Raw genomic sequence first — 19,342 nt, 5'->3', positions numbered from 1 at the left:
TATGGTGGCTCACACCTTTAATTCCATTACTTGGAAAGCAGGAGCGGATGATCTATGTAAATTCAAGGCCAACCTGGTCTACACAGTAGATTCCACGCCAGGTAGGGCTGCATAGTTTCACTATGGTGGGGAAAATACAAAGTAAGCTTTTTTAGCATCCTTTGATTAAAATGCAAGAATGTAATAATGGGATATATTAGAGCCTGGCATGGAGACAAACATTTTTTTAATTCTAAAATTTGGGAGGCAGAGCAGGCAGACCTCTATGAATTTTGGGTTAGCCTAGTCTACATAAAGAGTTCCAAACAAGACAAAGTGACACAATGAGACTTCAATCTCAAGATCAGACAAATTACAAAGTGTAAGATGAATGTAGATCGAGGATGTGGCTGTGGCTCAGCTGGCAGCATATACAAAGCCCTGGGTTCAAATCCCAGCATAGGTTAGGCATGGGGCCAAAGGTCTATGATCCCAGCATTCCCAAGCTGAAGACTAGAGGACACAAGGACGAGAAAGTCAATGTTATCTATGCCAAGCCTAGACACAACAACCCGTCTTTAAAAAAAAAAAAAAAAAAAAAAAAAAAAAAAAAAAAAAAAAAAAAGGGGCACTGCAAACAAGATGATTATATAATCATTAATCATTGGTGTGATGTGTTTACATATGGCACCAACAAAAGGAAACCCTGGGCCAAGGAGGTTAGATGGGAATTCCACAATTTTCCTAATTCTTAGAAACCTAAAATTATTTCAAAATAAAAAAAACAACCCGGGCGTTGGTGGTACATGCCTTTAATCCCAGCACTCTGGAGGCAGAGGCAGGTGGATCTTGGTGAGTTCAAGGCCAGCCTGATCTACAGACCTAGTTCCAGGACAGGCTCCAAAACGATACAGAGAAACCCTGTTGGGGGGGGGGTCACTCACACACACACACACACACACACACAACAACAACAACAACAAAATAGGGCAACCAATCTTTCAGCTTTTTATTTGTGTTAGGTTAACCAAGATAAATTGAAAAAAGCATTGTATCCAAACTTAGACCATCACACAGTCTCCTTGAATTTCCCACATGGGAACAATGCACAACTTGTCTGTCTTAAAGATTACTGAAGGACTCAATGATGCAAGTTGTCAAAGTTGTTCAGAAACAATATGCTCACAAACACGCCTTTAATCCTAGCACTTGGGATACAGAGGCAAAGGCAGCTTGGTCTACAAAATGAGTTCTAGGCCAGCCAGGGCTACATAGTAAGACCCTGTCCAAAACAAAAAAACAAAAAACAAAAAAAGCTGAAGCTAGTGAGTGAGATGGTCAGTACCAGCATCTACACCTGCACCCACACCAGGCAGCTCACAAGTGCCTGCAACTCCAGTTGCAAAAGTCCTAAAGCCTCTTATGGCCTCCTCAGGCACCCAAACGCACATACACATAAATGAAAATTTAAGAAACCTTAAGTATTTAAGGAAGGTTTCAAGTAAAATGAAGGTGGATGGCTCCTGAAGAATGACACCTGAGGTTATCACATATGTGTGCCTGCATACACATGCACACAAAACAAACACACCTTATAATGAAAAAAGTACAACAGAAGAACTAATAAAAATTATAACCAACAAAAAACAAACTTTTTTTTAAAAGAGAGGTAGGGAAGACTGACCATTAGGGAACTAGAGGTGCAAGAGGGCAGGGCACACAGAGCAGTGTAAGGGGTCCTACTCTGAAGCTACTACCCCCTTCCTCCCTACCTGCTTTTGAGCACAGCCAAGGTGGGCGTACAGCACCTTGCCCCTGGCATCATCAAAACATTGGGCATGCCTGATACCACAGTTCAAGGGTGATGTGCTTGCCCAGATGCCAATCCTTTGGACTCCTTTCCCAGCATTATTAAAATACCAAGAGCAAAAGACCACCTATGTCAACACTTTGGAATGTATGATTGTTAGGGATTGGGGTAAGAATTATTCTTTCCACTGGGTGGTTATGGCACATGCCTTTAATCCTAGTGGTCTAGAAGTTGAGGCAAGTGATTTTCTGTTAGTTTAAGGCCAGCTTAGTCTACAGAGTGAGTTCTAGGACAGCCTGAATTACACAGAGAAATCCTATTTCAAAAAACAAAACAATATATTCTTTCCAGAGATTCTACTTCTGTCATTTATGAAGAAATCTTGGTTTTTAAAAGAAAGTCTAGAATAGAAGCCCAATTCTTAACAAATGCCACTGTCTACACTGCTAAACAGCCACTGCAATTAAGAAAAAAAAAAAAAAAAAAAAAAAAAAAAAAAAAGGCCTTCTGGTCCCACTTTCAATAAATTGCAGAGGCACATTTTCTCAAGTTAATTTTATTAACAAAAAGTGCAAGCCATTAAAAAAAAGGGGGGGAACCATGAGTCAAAGCATTCAGCAAGCCATCAGCCACGGGAAGTAGATGAGAATCACTGAATAAGCAGCTGAGAGCTCGTGTCTTCAACAACCTCTTGGCCACTTTTGGTATAACTTGCACGAACATATAATAGCTCAAACACAAACACGGAGCACAATAGCCAGGCTTGGCAATCATTTGGGGTTTGGGCTAATTGGGAGTACGAGAGAAAGTCTTGCACATGGTTTCATGTCGATGCAAGACTGCACTATGCATACATCTTTAAGTGCACCCACTGAAATAAATGCCCAACCAATGGAAATAGTTTAAAATACTAGTTTCACTACAGTAGCATTTCAGGAAGCAGAAGATGAAAAAACTTTAAGTGACCTTACATGTGTTCACATAACAAATCTGTAACATCTTAACTCATTTTAAATGACACCTGTAAAGGTCACACAACTGAATGATGTATCTTTAATCAGTATGCCAGCATTTGAACAAGTGAGAAAAATAAATAAAATTTAGGCTATCAACATATTTCAAAAAGAGTCAGTTTAGTGTTGCTATAGTTACTCAGGAAAGTATACACTTATGAACAGAACCTGTTCATAAGCAAATTTTCTGTTCACTATTACTATAAACTAATAAAAACTTAGAACATAGCCACCTAACCCCTAGTGAGCCAAAGACAAGAGAGCAGCGATGCTGAGTAAGTCACAGAGGTACGCACTGCCTCTGGGTGCTTTCTGGCCTTTAGCTGGCTCTCCATACCGAGACACACTGCCTTTGTTAATTCGGATCTGCTAAATTAATTGAACACTACACTGTTAGTTCATTACATTAGAAGGAACTCTTCCCCTGATTAATCTTTTCCCCATGTACTATTATTGTACTAGAATTGCGTTCCTTCTAACAGTTTCAAAGTTACTATTTCAGGTAGAGATATTGAACAAATAAGACTAAATCTGATTATCTGACTGCTGACAATTTTGAGCACCAACTTCCAACAAATTTCAGGGCCCAGGTAGCTTGTAATTCGGTTCTCTTGTCTGGCATTACCTTCCACCACCTTCCTCAGTACTGAAGTGGAGATTTTCAGGGTCGATTTGTTCACCATCAGGAAAACTGGAATGTGAATCTAATAAAAAAAAATTTGAAAGGGGAGGGGGGAAACAAAACAAAAAGCAATGTCAGAAGGCATGTTTTCTTTGCCCAGCCTTTACATGATCTTACCAAATGTTTTGTTGACTGATAAAGATGTGATAAGTGGGGAATTAGCCTCTGTTTCCAGAGAATTTATGACTTAACTTGAATGTAAGTAAGGAGGAAAAAACAAAACATGACAGACACCCACAATTAGAAGAGGAAAGCCACAGCTATACCTCATCTTTCTGGGACACCGCCCAAGAAACAAAAATGGTAGCATTTTCCAGCCACACAGTCCATGGACACAAGATGTTTCTTATACAATAAAACTGCCTGTGCAATCATCACTGCAGAATTTCACCAGCACTCAAAGTTGCCTCAAACCTAGACACTTCTTTAGAAGCAGAGGGAATTACTGAAGATGCCGTAGTATTTGCAAGCCAAATATTTGTCACTATACTGAGAAGGTAACTAGAACTAGGACAAGCTAGCCTGGTACATCATAGTGTACTTTTTAAATACTGTATCTGTTTATTTTCAGTCTGTGCAGTAGAAACCACCTCAAAGCACAGAAATTAAGCTGTCCTAAAATAGAAAGGGCCAGGGAGATAGTTCAGTAGGTACAAAATCTTACTGTTTGCCTGACAACCTAAGTTAAAAACTTAGAAATGGATCTGGTGAGACACAATTGTAATCCCAGCTTTCCTATGGCAAGATGGGGGCAGAAACAAGAGTCACCCAGAACCTCCAGGCCACCTAGTCTGGAATACAGAGTGCAACAGCAGAAAAAAAAAGCCTGGCACAAAATGAAGTGGAAACAGACAGCCGATTCCCCAACAGCTGTCCTCTGATTTCCTATACTCACTGACACGCACCACACTCACACACATACAACTTTTTTAAAAGAGGGTTTCTCTGTATAGCCCTGATGTCCTGGAACTTACTTTGTAAATCAAGCTGGCCTCAAACTCAGAGATCAGCCTGGCTCTAACTCAGGAGTGCTGGAATTAAAGTCATGCACTACTACTCCTGTCACAAATAATTTTTGTTTTGTTTTGTTTTGTTTTTAAGACAGGGTTTCTCTGTGTAGTCCTGGCTGACCTGAAATGCAATCTGTAGCCCTGACTGGTCCTGGAACTCACTTTGCAGACCAGGCCGGCCTTGAACTCACAGAGATCTGCCTGCCTCTGTCTCCAGAGTGCTGGGATTAAAGGCGTGCGACACCAATGCCCGGCCCACAAACTGAACAAGAATACAAGATTCTTCTTGTTCAGTTTTTCACTAAGAATTCTTTCCTGGAGGGGATAGGAAGGAATAAAAAACAGATTCCAGGATTTATATGCAAACATAAGAAATAAAGGGTTTTAATGTTATAGTATCAAGACAACAGAAAAAGTTCTTAAGAGGGGGAAAAATATAAAACAAAAACTAAAAACCCTAGGTACACGAAACTTCTGCAGAGGATGGGAAATACTTCCTGTCACAGGGTGCAGATTGGATATTTAGGCGCTATAGTCTGGCCACTGTCCCTGCTGAAAATCTGTGTTCTGAAGTATCCTTGGCCACAAGCTATACAACATCAGGCTGCAGGCTTATCCACATAGGAAGCAGCACTCAGACGGCTGACAGCTTTCTCGGTACTTACCATATCATTTACCACAGAACGTTCTCTCACAAATGACAGTAATTTGTTTAAAAGAAGCAAAAGCAGCAGAGCAGAGTGAGCAGAGGCAGCAGCAGAAGCAGAAAGAGCAGCAGCAGCGATGCTTTTAGGAACCTGTGTAAAATGACAACATGCTGCACCTTCATCTGGAGGCTGAGCCAGGAAAGGGTCATTCAACGAGCCCAAGCTGGTGTGCTCCTCCTGTTCCTCGTTCTCAGTGTCACATTCAATGTCGCTGTCGCTACTCATTCCTGGCAGGCAGGAAGGAAGGGGAGAACAGGTCTGATAAGAATCCACTGTTTGGTGAAAGGAAAGGGAAAGCTCATATGTACTGAGCTGAGCCCCTATTAAATTTTACAATGATGCAGTCCAACAAACCAAACACAAGAAAACAGCAGCCATACAAAGTTCAATCTCTGCAGCTTTTTAGAATCATCACTTTACTTTTTTCTTCAGGTACAACTGAGTACCCTAATCCATGAAAGTTTTATGAAGTTGGTATTAATTTCAGTATAGTGAGAAAAAAAATTTCCCATTGAAAACTTTTCCTTAGCAAATTATAAAAACAAAACAACGACCCCTCCCCCAACAGGGACTCTTTCATCTTGTTTATTATAAGGACTAATAGTCTCCAGCCAAAAAAATATTCACAAGTACAAGCATACATAATAGAAATGCATAGAAAATTCCAAGAATCCTGGCAGTAAATTATTTCAAATATATTTGTGTCTATCATATTTGTGTGTAAAATCAATTTTTACTTTAGATACTCAATCATATACTTTTCATTAACATAGTAATTTTATACAGGGTGTAGTGCGTAATTTCAATACCTGTTTAGAATATGTAATGACTAGGACAGTTGACATGCCTACTGTCTGAGCTGTATATCATTTATCTGTGTTGGGACTATTCAAATCCTTTCTACATAGCTAATATAAAATATTATATTAATCACAGTTGACCACAGTTATCCTACTGAACTCTGGAACATTACTTTTCAGTTCAATCTATGTTCCTGCAAATGATGTGATTTCATTTATTTTTAAAGCTGAAGTGTTTCATTGCATATAGTTTCCCTATCATCCCTATCATATATGGAATACACTTTCTGCATCAGCACTTGGGAGGTAGAAGCAGGCAGATCTCTGAGTTTGAGGCCGGCCTGGTCTAAGAAGTGAATTCCAGGACAGCCAAGGCTATACAGAGAAATCCTGTCTTGAAAAACAAAAGAAAACAACAAAAACCAAGCAAACACATTTTCTGTCCCTTCTGTACTATACCTTGATCTCTGGACTTTGAACAGTCATGGCTAATTATGTCTCTCTGTCTGATGCAGGAAGAAGCTTCTTTGATGTACATTTATCTTTGGGTACAAAGATAAGTACATAGAATGCAGTTACAATTGTACTAGTTCTGGGACTCTAGGGTCCATAGCCTTAGCAGCCATATGTGTTGGCTAGATTTAAAGTACTAAGCATGAATTCCCCCAGTAAGAGGGTCAATTAAACAGCTGTTGGACACCCAGGATATTAAGTCCCACTACTGCACTTGTTGGGATATCTTGCCTCTAGTCACTGTTGTGGTTTGTAGGTGTTACAGATGTTTTTCTACCCTGGAGCTATAAGACTTAATCTTCAGGGAGGAGGCTTCCAGATCAGTTCCAATTGCATTGCTCCAAGTCTTCCTGCCTCAATGGGCAGTTCCTGCATGCATGAGAGAAGGTATGTGCACATGCGCATGTGGACTCTGGAACTCAAACTTAGGTTATCAGGCTTGGCAGCAAACACTCTTATCCACTGGGTCATCTCACCAGGCCCCCAAACTAAAATTCTGTCTGAAAGAACAAACGTGCACGCACGCACACACACACACACACACACACACACACACACACACACACACACACACACACGAGTCTGCGTACAGGTACAAGAAGAGAGTAATGAGGGCCTATAGAGGATGAAAGGAGAGAACCAACTCCCTCAACTGGACTCCTAGGCTGACTCTGATTTCCACAAGGAAGCCATTGACACATCAAACATAAGACACAGAACCAACCATAATTTTAAAAATTAAAAAACAAACAGCAAGAAATTTTGTGTTTATGCAGGCTTGTTAAGAGAACAAAAATGTTAAACTAAGGTCTAACAGCCACGTTTGAGTCAGCAGTGTCTCCAGAGGCTTACTCATACCAGGCATGCACTCTAGCATTTAGCTCATGTGCAGTCTTTGGGTTTGGGATTTAAACCCAAAGTTCAAATCTCATGAATTTGCCACGAGACCTGTTCAGGGGCTACCGCCATATGGATAAAGCAAATGTAGACATCCTCTCTGGAGGGCAGGGTCTCACTTAATAGCAGTAACCCTGAATAAAATTCATGGCACAGCTACTTAAGGGCTCTGAAAACTACAGGTGTAGGAATATTGCTGCAGTCAAACACTGAGGTGCCCCCAAACTGGCCAACTCAGGTTTCATGAGATCATATAAAAATTTCCAGGATGAATCCCCAAGCACTGGATCAGCCAAAAATGTCCATGATGCAATTCAGAACACAGAAAGAGCATTGATAATGAATGCCAAGGTGACAGACACTGGAATTCTCTAACAAGGACTTTTAAATTTGTTACAAATACTCAAAGAATTTCGAGGAAGTTTCCAGGACAGATTATAAGAACGACTGGGAAGCAGGAGTCTCAAGAAAGGTGTACATTGTTATAAACAATAGAGCCAAGCAGGGTCGCTTGCTGCACACTGAGAAACTCTTTCTTGAAAAACCAAAACCAAACCAACCAACCAAGCACACACCAAAACCAATGCAAACAATGTACCTGAAGCAAGAGAATTTAAAATTGTAAAAATCTTCCAAAGTAAACCGTAGGGGCCAGAGAGGCGGCTCAGTGTTTAAGAGCACTGACTACTCTTCCAGAGGACCTTGGCTCTATTCCCAGCACCCACACAGCAGCTCACAACTGTCTGCAATTCCAGTTTTAGGGGGCCTGACAAGTATGGCAAAACACCATTACACATAAAATAAAATAATAAGATTGAAAAGAAAACCATTTTCAAGCATCCACGTGAAGTTTCTCCTTCAAAGGCTACATCTGGCCACTCTGAAATACCTGTACTTCTTTTTCTTCGATTTTTGGATACAGGGTTTCTCTGTATAACAGCTATGTTTCCTGGAACTTGCTCTGTACACCAGGCTGACTTTGAACTCACAGAGATCAGCCTGTCTGTGATCCCAAATACTGAGATTAAAGGCATGTGGTAAGAATGCTCAGCTTCTCCACTTTTCATAAAGAACACATACACACAAAACAGTCTTGCTCTGAAGAGAGGAATGTATAAGTATCTCCCACCTTTTTGTTTGTTTGTTTGTTTTTGAGACAGTCACAGTCTCATTCCATTAGTCCAGTTTGGCCTAAAACCAACAACAGCTCTATCTGACCTTAAACTGAGGTAATAATCCCCCTGCTTCAGCTTCCCAAGTACTAAGGTTACAAACATAACCCCACCCCACCCCCAGCTAAAACATACTATTTTATACAACACAGGCTGGCTCCATCTGTGAAACGCCACTCCCACCTTGTGGCCCCTCATGGAACTGTTCCTGAAAAGAGGCTGATACTCCAAATTGCAGCTATACACCTGACCTTTTAGTACTATTCCCTCACTGACGGTGCTTATGAGACACTATTAACTACAAGATTACAATGAGAAAGGATCCTGTAGTTATAACAAATGCTGAACAGGTCTATGTCAGCTGGCTAAAGCCAGCTGGGGATAAAAACCCCTTAACAATGTCAGATGCTTGAAGTTCATGGAGAAGTAGGCAATTTGTTTTTTAATCTGCTAATAATTTACAGGTGCCCTTCTCACCACCCCCCACCAAAGGAATGGTACTCAACCCTCCGAATGCTGCGGACCCTTTAATATAGTTCCTCTTCTTGTGGTGACCCCAACCATAAAATGATTCTGTTGCTACTTCATAACTGTAATTTTGTTACTGTTATGAACTGTAAACATCTGATATTCAGGATATCTGATATGTGACCCTGTGGAGGTCATGACCCACAGGTTGAGAACCACTATTCTAGAAGAAAGTTTAACATTGTCCTCTGCAAGGCTGTATAGTCATGGGAGTGGGACCAAATGACTGGACTTTGCCAATTTTCCTTGTAGGTTGAACAAGAAGATTGAAAATGAAGTTAGAAAGTGCCTGACTGGCTCTGAGTAGTTTTCCTTGTTGACAGAGACATAGAGAATAAACAACCCTCCCCAGGAACTCCAGGATTTGATTCAGGCTTCTTACCAAAATTGCAACTGAAGCAACTAGTTTGTCACTTTCAGAAAAGCTACGCCAATTCACCGAGACTTCGAATTCAGAGATGACACAGGAGGGGGGAAAAGTACAGTATCAAAAGGCTCAGGAGACAGAATTACTACTATGAGTTTACAGCCACTCTGGGCTATGCAGTATGAAAACCTGTCTTAAAATGGGTGAGGCAGCTGCTAGGATGTAGCTCTGCTAAAGTCTCAGGTTCCATTCTGAACACAGCATAACATAGGCATATGACTCATGTCTGTAATCTATGTACTTAAGAGGTAGAGACAGGAAGATCAAAAGTTCAAATTCAGCCTCATAGCAAGCGCAGGAGAGCCTGGGCTACAAAGAAATAAAGAAATAGAGGCATGCCTGTAGTGAGATATCCACCTTGCCCTTTGGGGTGCAGGGACCGTGGGGGTTTAGGTCTAAGGTCCCAGACCCTAGCTCATGCTCTTACTTCCTGGCTGGAGACAGGGAGCATGGGGGGGGGGTGTCCTTGGAACAGGAACCTGTGATAGTCTGTTTCTGATGTAAGTGATTCCTACCCAAATAAACATCCATCAGCCTATATTGTGTCCCCGGAATCTTATTTCCCAGGCAATACAGCCCACATTGAACAGCTAACTCTAAAACTACCCAATAACAGTTATACATGTTGTCTCACTTGGAGACTTCTAGAGTGCTACTTTCATTACTGTTTACCTCAGTTGCTTGATCCACCCCACACACACACACACACACACTTCCCCAGATACTGTTTCTCTTTATAGCCCTGGCTATCCTGAAGCCACGCTATGGACCAGCCTGGTCTCAAATTCAGAAATCTACCTGGCTCTGCCTCCAAGTGCTGGGATTAAAGGCATGCACCCCCACCTTCCAGTGCTTGATTTTTTTTTTTTTTTTTTGATAGCTCATCTTGATTACCCTAAAGGTGACCAGCAATAGCAAGGCATGGGTTGTATAATTTATTTCTGTTAGCTAGTTTGCAAGTAATGTTTTTAATAGCTGTGCAAGGCCTTTCCCTGGAATGGGAATTATGAGTATCCCTGACTAAATGAGAGATCTGTGCTGCTTTGGCAGAGCTCAGTCTGCGATCTACAGAACTCTACAGCTTATCAACAGGGACCTGGCATGTGGGGGAGAAGTACCTAACCTACGCTACCAGTATCAAATCATTACACTGGTTTCTAAGTGGTTGTCCCGGTTAGAAAGGAATGGGCTCTACTGATACTGGAGAGCAAGTAAGAGACTACTTGGGAGCCAGGCACAGCAACACATGCCTATAACCCCAGCACTGAGAGGACTCGAATTCTAGTCTGATAACGAGATTGTCTCAAAAACCCAAACCTAAAAACAACAAAAATAAAACAAAACTCCCATGATTTTAGTCACCCCAAACTCCCACCTAGTAACAAAGCATAGAAACAAGGGCTTATAGTTTCTTCAGAGAGCTGCCTCCTCAAGGAGGAAGGAGCCACAGTGACATGATAGATCCTCCATCCGACATGAGTAAAGAACTTTGTTCCCCACTCTCCTTTAAAATTCTGGGGTTTGTTTTCTTGGGTTTTGTTTTTAAAAAAAAAAAAACATGTGGGATTTAAGAAAAACCCACACAAATAAGACTTACAGTGTGATAATTAGGTGAAAAATAACCACGGCATTAGCTAAGTCCTGGAGCACCATGTGTCTACAGTGCTCCCCTGCAGCCTCCTCAGCAAGCTGCCTTTTACATTGCCTATTCCGGGACTGAGGGAAGCCAGCTCCTCACAGCATTCTTTCCTGATGAGTTCTTGGTGCTTTATATCCCAGCACTTTTTACACAATGACAAAGCCTAGGAGAACACTGACCACCTCCTCCTAATTCTCACCTGAATAACCAAATGCTCTTAAAAACCTCAGAACATGCAGTGCAGATCCTAAATGCAACTAAACAAATGTTCTTGCCTAGGATAAGCTGCTAACTCCTATTTAAAAAGTTGTTTTAAAAAGTAATGAAACTAGGTCTTAAAAGCCCAGGCTACAATCTAATTTATGATCTTCCTGGTTCTGACTCCCAATTTGCCAATTTTATTTTACTTTATTGTTCTTGATTACTTTTGTGAGCATGAATGTATGTTAGAGGGAAACTTTTAGGAGTTAATTCTTTAAACATTGGGTTTTAATTTCTTTAAAATCACGTGTGTGTGTGTGTGCGCGCGTGCGCGCGCATGTGTGTGCATATACACACAAACCAGTGAACATGCAGAAGTCAGAGGCCAATGTACTGGTATTTGGTTCTCTTGTTAAGATGGAAAATTTCCAGTTGTCCTAGGTCCCAAAAAACCCTGAGAATATGGGCTTGCAAAACATTTCCTAGAAACACAGATGCAGGTACCAGATAAGGAGCATGAGCCCTGCCAACAACCAGCCACCTGGGTCCAACCAATGAGGAGCTTGCTAGCCCCTAACCCCAGACCCCCCATCCTCTCCTTGCAGTTTTTTGTCTTTAATAAACTCATGTAAAATTGGGCTGGGGCTCTCTCTCTCTTTCTCTCTCTCTCTCTCTCCCCCTCTCTCCCTCTCCCCCTCCCCCCTCTTCTCTTCCTCCTTTGTGTGGTACAAGTTGAACCCCAGCCGGCTGGAACCCGAATGAACCCTCTTGCTGTTTTGCATCAAGGGCCGATTTCCATGGTTTGTGGGTTAATTGTTGCATCCCAGGATTTGAGTGAGGGGTCTCCCTAGTGCAGGGATCCAACACTCTCCTACTGTAGGAGTCCTGGGGGTTTGCCAGTGTCTAACTATTGAGCCACCTTGCTGGCTGCCTCCTTATTTTTAAGGCAGAATGTCTTTTTTCTGTTAACTGCATATTTTAGGAGGGCTAGCTTATGAACTACATACGCACATTTCCACAGTTGCTTCTTTATATGGGTTCTGGGGAGTGAACTCAGGTTGTCAGGCTTTCATGTGGCAAGTACTTTTACTCACAGAGCTCAATTTACTCCAGACCTCAATTTGCTTTAAATATCAGTTGGAGTGGACCACATGGAGACCACTGCTGCTTCACAAAGGTCCAGCATTTTAACACTGTAAATTGCAACTCTCTGCCACCTTTTTATTTTCATTTTTAATGATCCTCACTATGTGTTATGGGAGTTTCCCTAATGCATTTTTCTTTGGGAAATTTTGTTTGAGCTTTGGTGTAAGATGAGAAAAAGTTACAAAGGCAGTCTCTTCAAACAATATAATTCTTTGGGGGAAAAAAAAAAACACCTCCGTGGAACTATATAGCATGAATTCTGCCTACTCCCTATTGTGGCTTCCCTTGTTACACCAGGAAGAGAAGTTAAAGATATACTAACTGGACATACCAGGCCTAGATTCAGAGCCTGGGGCCATTTAAGGCAAGAGTTCAGTTAATAAGTATAGAATAGCACCCCCAATTATTGGCTTATTAGATAAATGTGGCAAGATCTAGTATGCCCCACAAGGAATAGATTCTGTTAAGAAATTAGACTGGACTGATCCCACTTCTGCCATATATACAGGAGTATATATTGAAGGAATCAGAATGGTATAGTATAATGGAAGAAGAGTAAGATGTCGGGACGTTACCTTTAAGGAGCATATAAGGGGAACCGGACTATATTTATAAGACTACAGCACAAAGAAATGCAATTAGAAAACAGCTCAATGCTTGTGCTATGATGGAGCATGTCCTTCTGAATGCTGTGAATATGTTTCTCTTATTGGTTGATAAATAAATGCTGACTGGCCAGTAGTCAGGCAGGAAGGATAGGCAGAGCTACTGGACTAGGAGCAAGCTAGGAAGAGGAAAGATGGAGAGTGAGGCACAAGGGAGACACCATGTAGCTGCCGAGGGAGGAAGAGGGCCAGGCATCACTGGTAAGCCAAGACAAAGTGACGATACATAGTATAATAGAAATGGGATTAATAATTAAGAGAGCTAGCCAATAAGAAGCCTGTGCCATCGGCCAACCAGTTTATAATTAATGTAAGTCTCTCTTTGTTTATTTGAGAACAAATCGGTGCTGGGCCAGGCGAAACAGAAAGTATCATCAGTGCTACATGGTACAACTACTATGCCATGTCCCTTGAAGAATGAAAATTGCTCAGGAGTCAATGTCTGACACCTCCTGACCCTGCAGGAGGAAATGTAAGAGGGCACCTGCTAATAGGCTTTTAGATTCTTGCCGTAGTCTTTTGCTTCAAGGAAATGCTATAATGACTTGGATGGCCACTTTCATTCCAGAATTATTAAGTTTGCTTTCCATATTGCTTGTGGTTAAATTATGATGCAATTATAAAGCACATAAGGTATAGCTTATTTTCAATAAACCAGCAGCCATCCTAATTAACCCACAAATCGTGTCAGTCTCCTTCCCTCTTCAATCCTATGCTTCCTCTTTGGGACCTGCACTTTGCTGGAGCTAGATTCTGGCAACTAATGTCAAATACATTCAATATTATTAATGTCATTACTTTTCTTTTGATACAAGATTAGCATGTACCTAAATAAGCTCTGAGCTTGCCATGTGATAAATTTAAGGATGACAGCAAATTTCTAATCTCTATCCCTCCACTGTCCCAATACTGGGATTACAAGCAGATTCACCATCTATAGTTTATGCAGTGCTGAGAATTGAACCCATAGCTCTGTGTTTGGTAAGCACTCTTACCAACTGAGTTCATCCCCGGCCCATAATAGTTAATCTTTACTATCTTTACTGTTGACTTAACTGAATTCATTTGTGTGTGTGTGTGTGTGTGTGTGTGTGTGTGTGTGTGTGTGTGTGTCTGTCTGTCTGTCTGTCTGTCTGTCTGTCTGTCTGTGGAGGTATTTACAAATAGGTTTAGCTGAGGAAGAAAGAGTCAAGAGTCATTTTAAACATGGGCAGCACCCCCTAATGAACCAGGGTCCTGGGAAGAACAAGAATGGGAGTCAGCTGAGCACCAACACTCATTTCTCCCACTGCCTCCTCCCACTGCCGGTCCCTGCCTACTATGATCAACTCTACCTCTCAAGCTAGAAACCAAAACAAATATTCCTTCTTTTAAATTACTCTATTAGGTATTACAACAAACAAGTAACTAACACATGTGCTTCTATGCTAACTAGATTGTTAGGACCCATAAAAGGGGTCCATTTCATCTTGCCTCAAGATAGATCATAGTTCAAAACTGTCCTTAGACCTAAAGGTTTAAAGCTTGGCTGTTGGTAGCAGATGTCTTTATCTAAATGACATCAGACGTGGTCAGGTGTGTTTACTCTTGACCCTGAAGGCCAGATAGCAGGTGTGGCTACCAAATACCTGGAGGATTTACCGGAAGAAAGTCTGTTTGCTCCTTATATGTAACAGAAGTCTTCTGCCATGTCCCCACTTTTAGTTGGGTACTTAAGAATGTTAAAGAATAAACTAAGGGAGTTCAGTTTTGACTGGATTTGCCCTCCTGACTCTATCATGTGTCTCTGTCTTTCTCTTGAAATCTCTACCTAGCTTTTCTCAATCCACACTTCCCCTCTCAGGTACAAACCATGGGCAAGTCAGCCCCAAAAGACAGCTTCCCATACTAGATATCCACATGAGAAGTAAGATGGGACTTTCTGAGCAGGAGACAACAATTAGGTTCAACTCCACCTGTAGTCCCAGTACTTGGGGAGAGCTAAGGCAGGAAGATTTAATCAGCATGACTACACAATAAAATTCCATCTCTAAAACAAGAAACAAGTTCAAGTCATCGTTCATTTCAATTAGTTAACATGCTTCTTAAAATGTTTCATGTTCCCAGTTCCAAATCCCATTCCAAATGCAACAATGAATCTCCACACTGTAACTAGAATAAAAACTGAAAACACACAATTCTATGTATGAAGTTACTCCTGGCATAGACCCCATGGAAGAGGACAAAGCCCAGATTCTACAGGAAATGACAAATTCCTCATGCTCTGCCTTCTGCCTCCACTGTGGCCTCATACTAACTTCTACTCAAGCCTTTAGATGAGTTTCCCAAGGGTAGATGAGAGGCCAGGTATGAAGAGATATTATAAGCACTGACTCTAGGTTCAAATTCTAAGCCTTACAATTGACTATTTCTGTGACTCTGGGCAAGGTAAGTTGCATTTCTTTAAGTTTTAAATCAGAAGTAAAGATGTTAATGACTGCAAGGATTAATTTTAAGAGCACAATAAGACTTAGTAAATATCAACTATTATGATGATATACTTTTAGATCCTTATATACTACATCAGGAGCACTTAACACCTAATATTATCAAAGGCTTGTATTAGCCAATCTCTGCAATATCTAATAGTAGTATATAGTGAGTCTCTGCCCTCTCCTCCTATCACACATATACAGCATACCCAAGAAAAGCAAATTTGTCTTACTAGTAACTACAGCTCACTATGCAAGAGTCTCTCAAGAGCTATCACCAGGTCAGACTATTATGTTGACCAGTGGTCTTTCATTGGAGGTGATTTTGTCTTCCCAGAAGCACTTGGTAATGTGTGGACATATTCTGGGTTGTAAGTGGTGGTGAAGCACTACTGCACCCAATGGTGTAACACTCTGGGGATGCTGTTAAGCATTCTAGGCAGAGAACAGTCTCCCTACAATAATAACCAAGAACACTTCCAATCAGACAGCAGTTCAGAAATCGCTCCCGAACCAGCATCTAATTCAGCATAAAGCAAACTAAAAGAACTTTATAAATGATACATAAAAAAGATAAGTTTGTGATTCTAACACATGCTGTTAGATTTCATGTCACTATAATTTATTAATGGTATGTGTACAGACATTTGGGAAGTAGCTAAATTCCAAAAGTCCTTCCCCACAAGATCACTAGTGGTAATATTTCTCTCTTTAAAAAACAATTTTTAAAAATTTATTTTAGGTGTATTTCTACATGTTTGCATCTATGTGCAAGGGCCCAGAGAGGCCAGAAGGCAGTACTGGATCCTCTGGAATGATGGGGATGCTGGAAATCAAACCCATGTCCTCTGCAAGAGCAGCATATGCTCTTAACCACTATGCCATCTCTCCAGCAGTAACATTCTTAATGTTGTAATAATAATCAATACCAGCTGCCACATTCAGGAGAGCAGGCTCTGCACCTCATCAGAGCAGCACAATAGAGCCAATCCTGTTAGTGCAGGTGTGGGTGAGCCAGCCTTGAAGTTGTTAACATGGGAGAGCTCTCCCCACTTCTCATCTGTCTTGTGGTGGCATAGGCCAGGGAATGATGCCCTCCCTCCTGCCCATCAGTGTCTGAGGCAGGTGTGGAGAGCTGGCCCTGTAGTCATAAGAGTGGAAAAACTATCCCTGACCTGCAAGACTCAGGAAAGCAAGCTCTACACCTCTCCAGGGCAGCACAACAACTATGTGAGTGCATGTAGTGATATATTATTTATGATTTATTAAAGCTTGCCTGAGGATTCAAAAAGCAAAGCCAGCCACAAGCTATAGAAGCCAGGCACACACCTTTAATCCCAGCAGCCAGAAAGTAGGAGGTGGTGGTACACACCTTTAATCCTAGAATCAGGATTAGAGATAGACAGATCTCTGTGAGTCAAGACCATCCATATGTACACAAGAATCTAAAAGACAATTATAGCTAACCTCTTTAATCCTAGCACTAGAGGGGTATAAAAGATAGAAGCAGGGTCTTCAGTATTGAATATGAGGCATTCATCTCCAGCCACACTGAGAAGAGGCAGCAATTTGAGACTTGGTGAAAGCTCATGAGTAGATCAGATGCAGCTAGAGGTGAGAGCTAGTAGCCAGCTGCTTTGCTTTTCTGGTATTTAGCTTGTGGTTTGAATCCCAATATCAGTCTCTGGCTCATTTATTAATTTTCATGTTGCAAGTGCAGGTGAGCCAGCCCCAAAAAAGTGAGCATGGAAGAGCTGTCTCCATTTCACATCTGGTGAACCAACCCTACAGCTGCCCAGGCCCAGATCCAGGGTTATGACTTGGCCTGCCCCATCATCCACCCCATCTATGATCTGCTGGAGCACATGATGGACCTGACCTGCAGACCTAAAGCTTCAGGATCTCCACCATACAGGGCAATAGCAGGGTGTCCAGGAGGAGTCCTAAAGAGAGCTCAGCATCAATAGTGTAGAAGAAACCAGAGGCCTCGAACCAGACCAATGATTCCTTGCAACAAACACTTGCAAGTACAGATATATAGACAAAGAGGTTTATGGCGTGACTCACTGAGTCACACTATATCTTCCATGATAAGATCTTTATGTTTTTCCCTTTCTTATTTTATTATTAATTTTATTTTCCTCCCCCCCTAAATTTTGTTTTATTTGGGGTGCAGGGACAGAGGGCAGATGTGAAGGAATGGAAAATGAATGGTATGAAGATACATGATGTAAAAGACACATAGAATAAATAATTAATAAAAAATAGTGAAGATACTTTTTACTTATTTTCTCCTACTGAGAGAACATACAGTGGAGAACAAGGATCAACACACTTAGTGCTTGTTAACTGAAAACCTAAAAAAGGAGGTCAAGGGATGACCCACTGAAGCATTTATCTTATTAAATACAAGAATCTGCATTCAATCCGCAGAAGCCACGTAAAACATTCAAGCTAGCCAAACTGGTGAGAAGCTGTCATAAAGGAGGAAGATAGCTATGGGCAGTGCAGGAAGCCCTGTTTGACATGGGCACAGCCCAAGGATCCAAATGCCTCAGACCTATGGAACTGGCATAGCCTTCTCCCTAGGCTGAGGCTCACAGGAACGGCAAAGCCTTACTCTGGTCAGAGTACAATTATTGAGCTTTACTCTAATCAGAGTGCAATTATTGACTGTGTGGGAAAAGGAGAGCTTACAAATAATTCATCAGTGTGTGCAAAAACTAGCAACTACAGCTTCCTCCTGGATGTTTGCATCTGGAGACAGTTGGCTTACAAAGACCCCCTACTAAGACGAGCTAATTCCTCCTCCTGTACATAATGGACTCAAGTTCCACAGTGATTTCTAGTTGGAGCCACTCCATCAGAATGCATATATCCCACCTGATCTCAGTTTTTCTCTGTGTGTCTGTCCTTTCCTCATTCCCTTGCCACTCCTATGCAGGGATGTAGAACTAAGCCATATGGGACTAGCAGGCAGGCTTCCTGAGAATGCCCTCCATAGGCTCATATGTTTGAATACTTGGCTCCCAGTTGGTGGAACTGCTTGGAAACTAATTAGGAGGTATGGCCTTCCTGGAGCAGGGATATCACTGGGGATGAGCTTTGAGATTTCAAAATCTCAGCGGGCTCTTTGTGTCTTGCTTGTGGATCAAGTGTAAGCCCAATTAAACTCGTCATTTTGTAAGCTGCCTTGGTCATGGTGTTTTGTCACAGAAATAGAAAAGTAACAAAGACATTACTCAAAATTGTCCTCTGTACATGTGCAACTCTGCACCCCATGCATTGAAAATGAAGGAAAATCCCAAAATGCCACAATACACCAGTTCTCCTACAGGACAGCCAGAAGCATATGCTAGCACCTATATATCTGTTTTGAATGACAACTCATCAATGACTAAAATTCAAACAAAGTGGAAAGTTACAGTTTCACTGGAACAAATCAAAGCTGTTTTTCTTTTCTGCTAACCTATAAAAGATATAGCAAGGGCAATGGATTATAGCATTGCTTTAAGTAACTTCTATCGCTAAACAATCAAGTATATATCTGGTATTAGATGAACAATCTTGGAAGAAATATTAAAAACTATAATTGAGATAAGTTTGCAGAGCTGAAGCAGATTGTTATAGAAGACTTTATAAACAGTAAATTGAGGAATTCTTCCATAAGAGCAAAGGAAGC

The 19,342-nt window shown here is 41.3% G+C and overlaps 1 protein-coding gene across 4 annotated transcripts in view; it reads right to left on the bottom strand.

Moving 5' to 3' along the window:
* The window catches only part of Trim37 (tripartite motif containing 37), a 125,694-nt gene that overhangs the window by 28,070 nt on the left and 78,282 nt on the right, over positions 1 to 19,342 (bottom strand). Inside the window, exons 23-24 of one of the 4 annotated variants that reach the window (XM_051188608.1) lie at positions 5,318 to 5,428; positions 3,428 to 3,506 (exon numbers count right to left, since the gene is read on the bottom strand). In XM_051188608.1, coding sequence (XP_051044565.1) covers positions 3,428 to 3,506; positions 5,318 to 5,428 — 190 coding nt within the window. Of the gene's footprint in view, positions 1 to 3,259; positions 3,507 to 5,317; positions 5,429 to 19,342 lie in introns of those variants that run through there. The other 3 variants (XM_051188770.1, XM_051188690.1, XM_051188858.1) reach the window with 3 other exon arrangements.

Source organism: Phodopus roborovskii, unplaced genomic scaffold, assembly GCF_943737965.1.
Source record: "Phodopus roborovskii unplaced genomic scaffold, PHOROB, whole genome shotgun sequence".
NCBI lineage: Eukaryota > Metazoa > Chordata > Mammalia > Rodentia > Cricetidae > Phodopus > Phodopus roborovskii.
The sequence above is the reverse complement of the archived record's forward strand: the minus strand, read 5'-3'. Positions and strand labels throughout refer to the sequence as shown.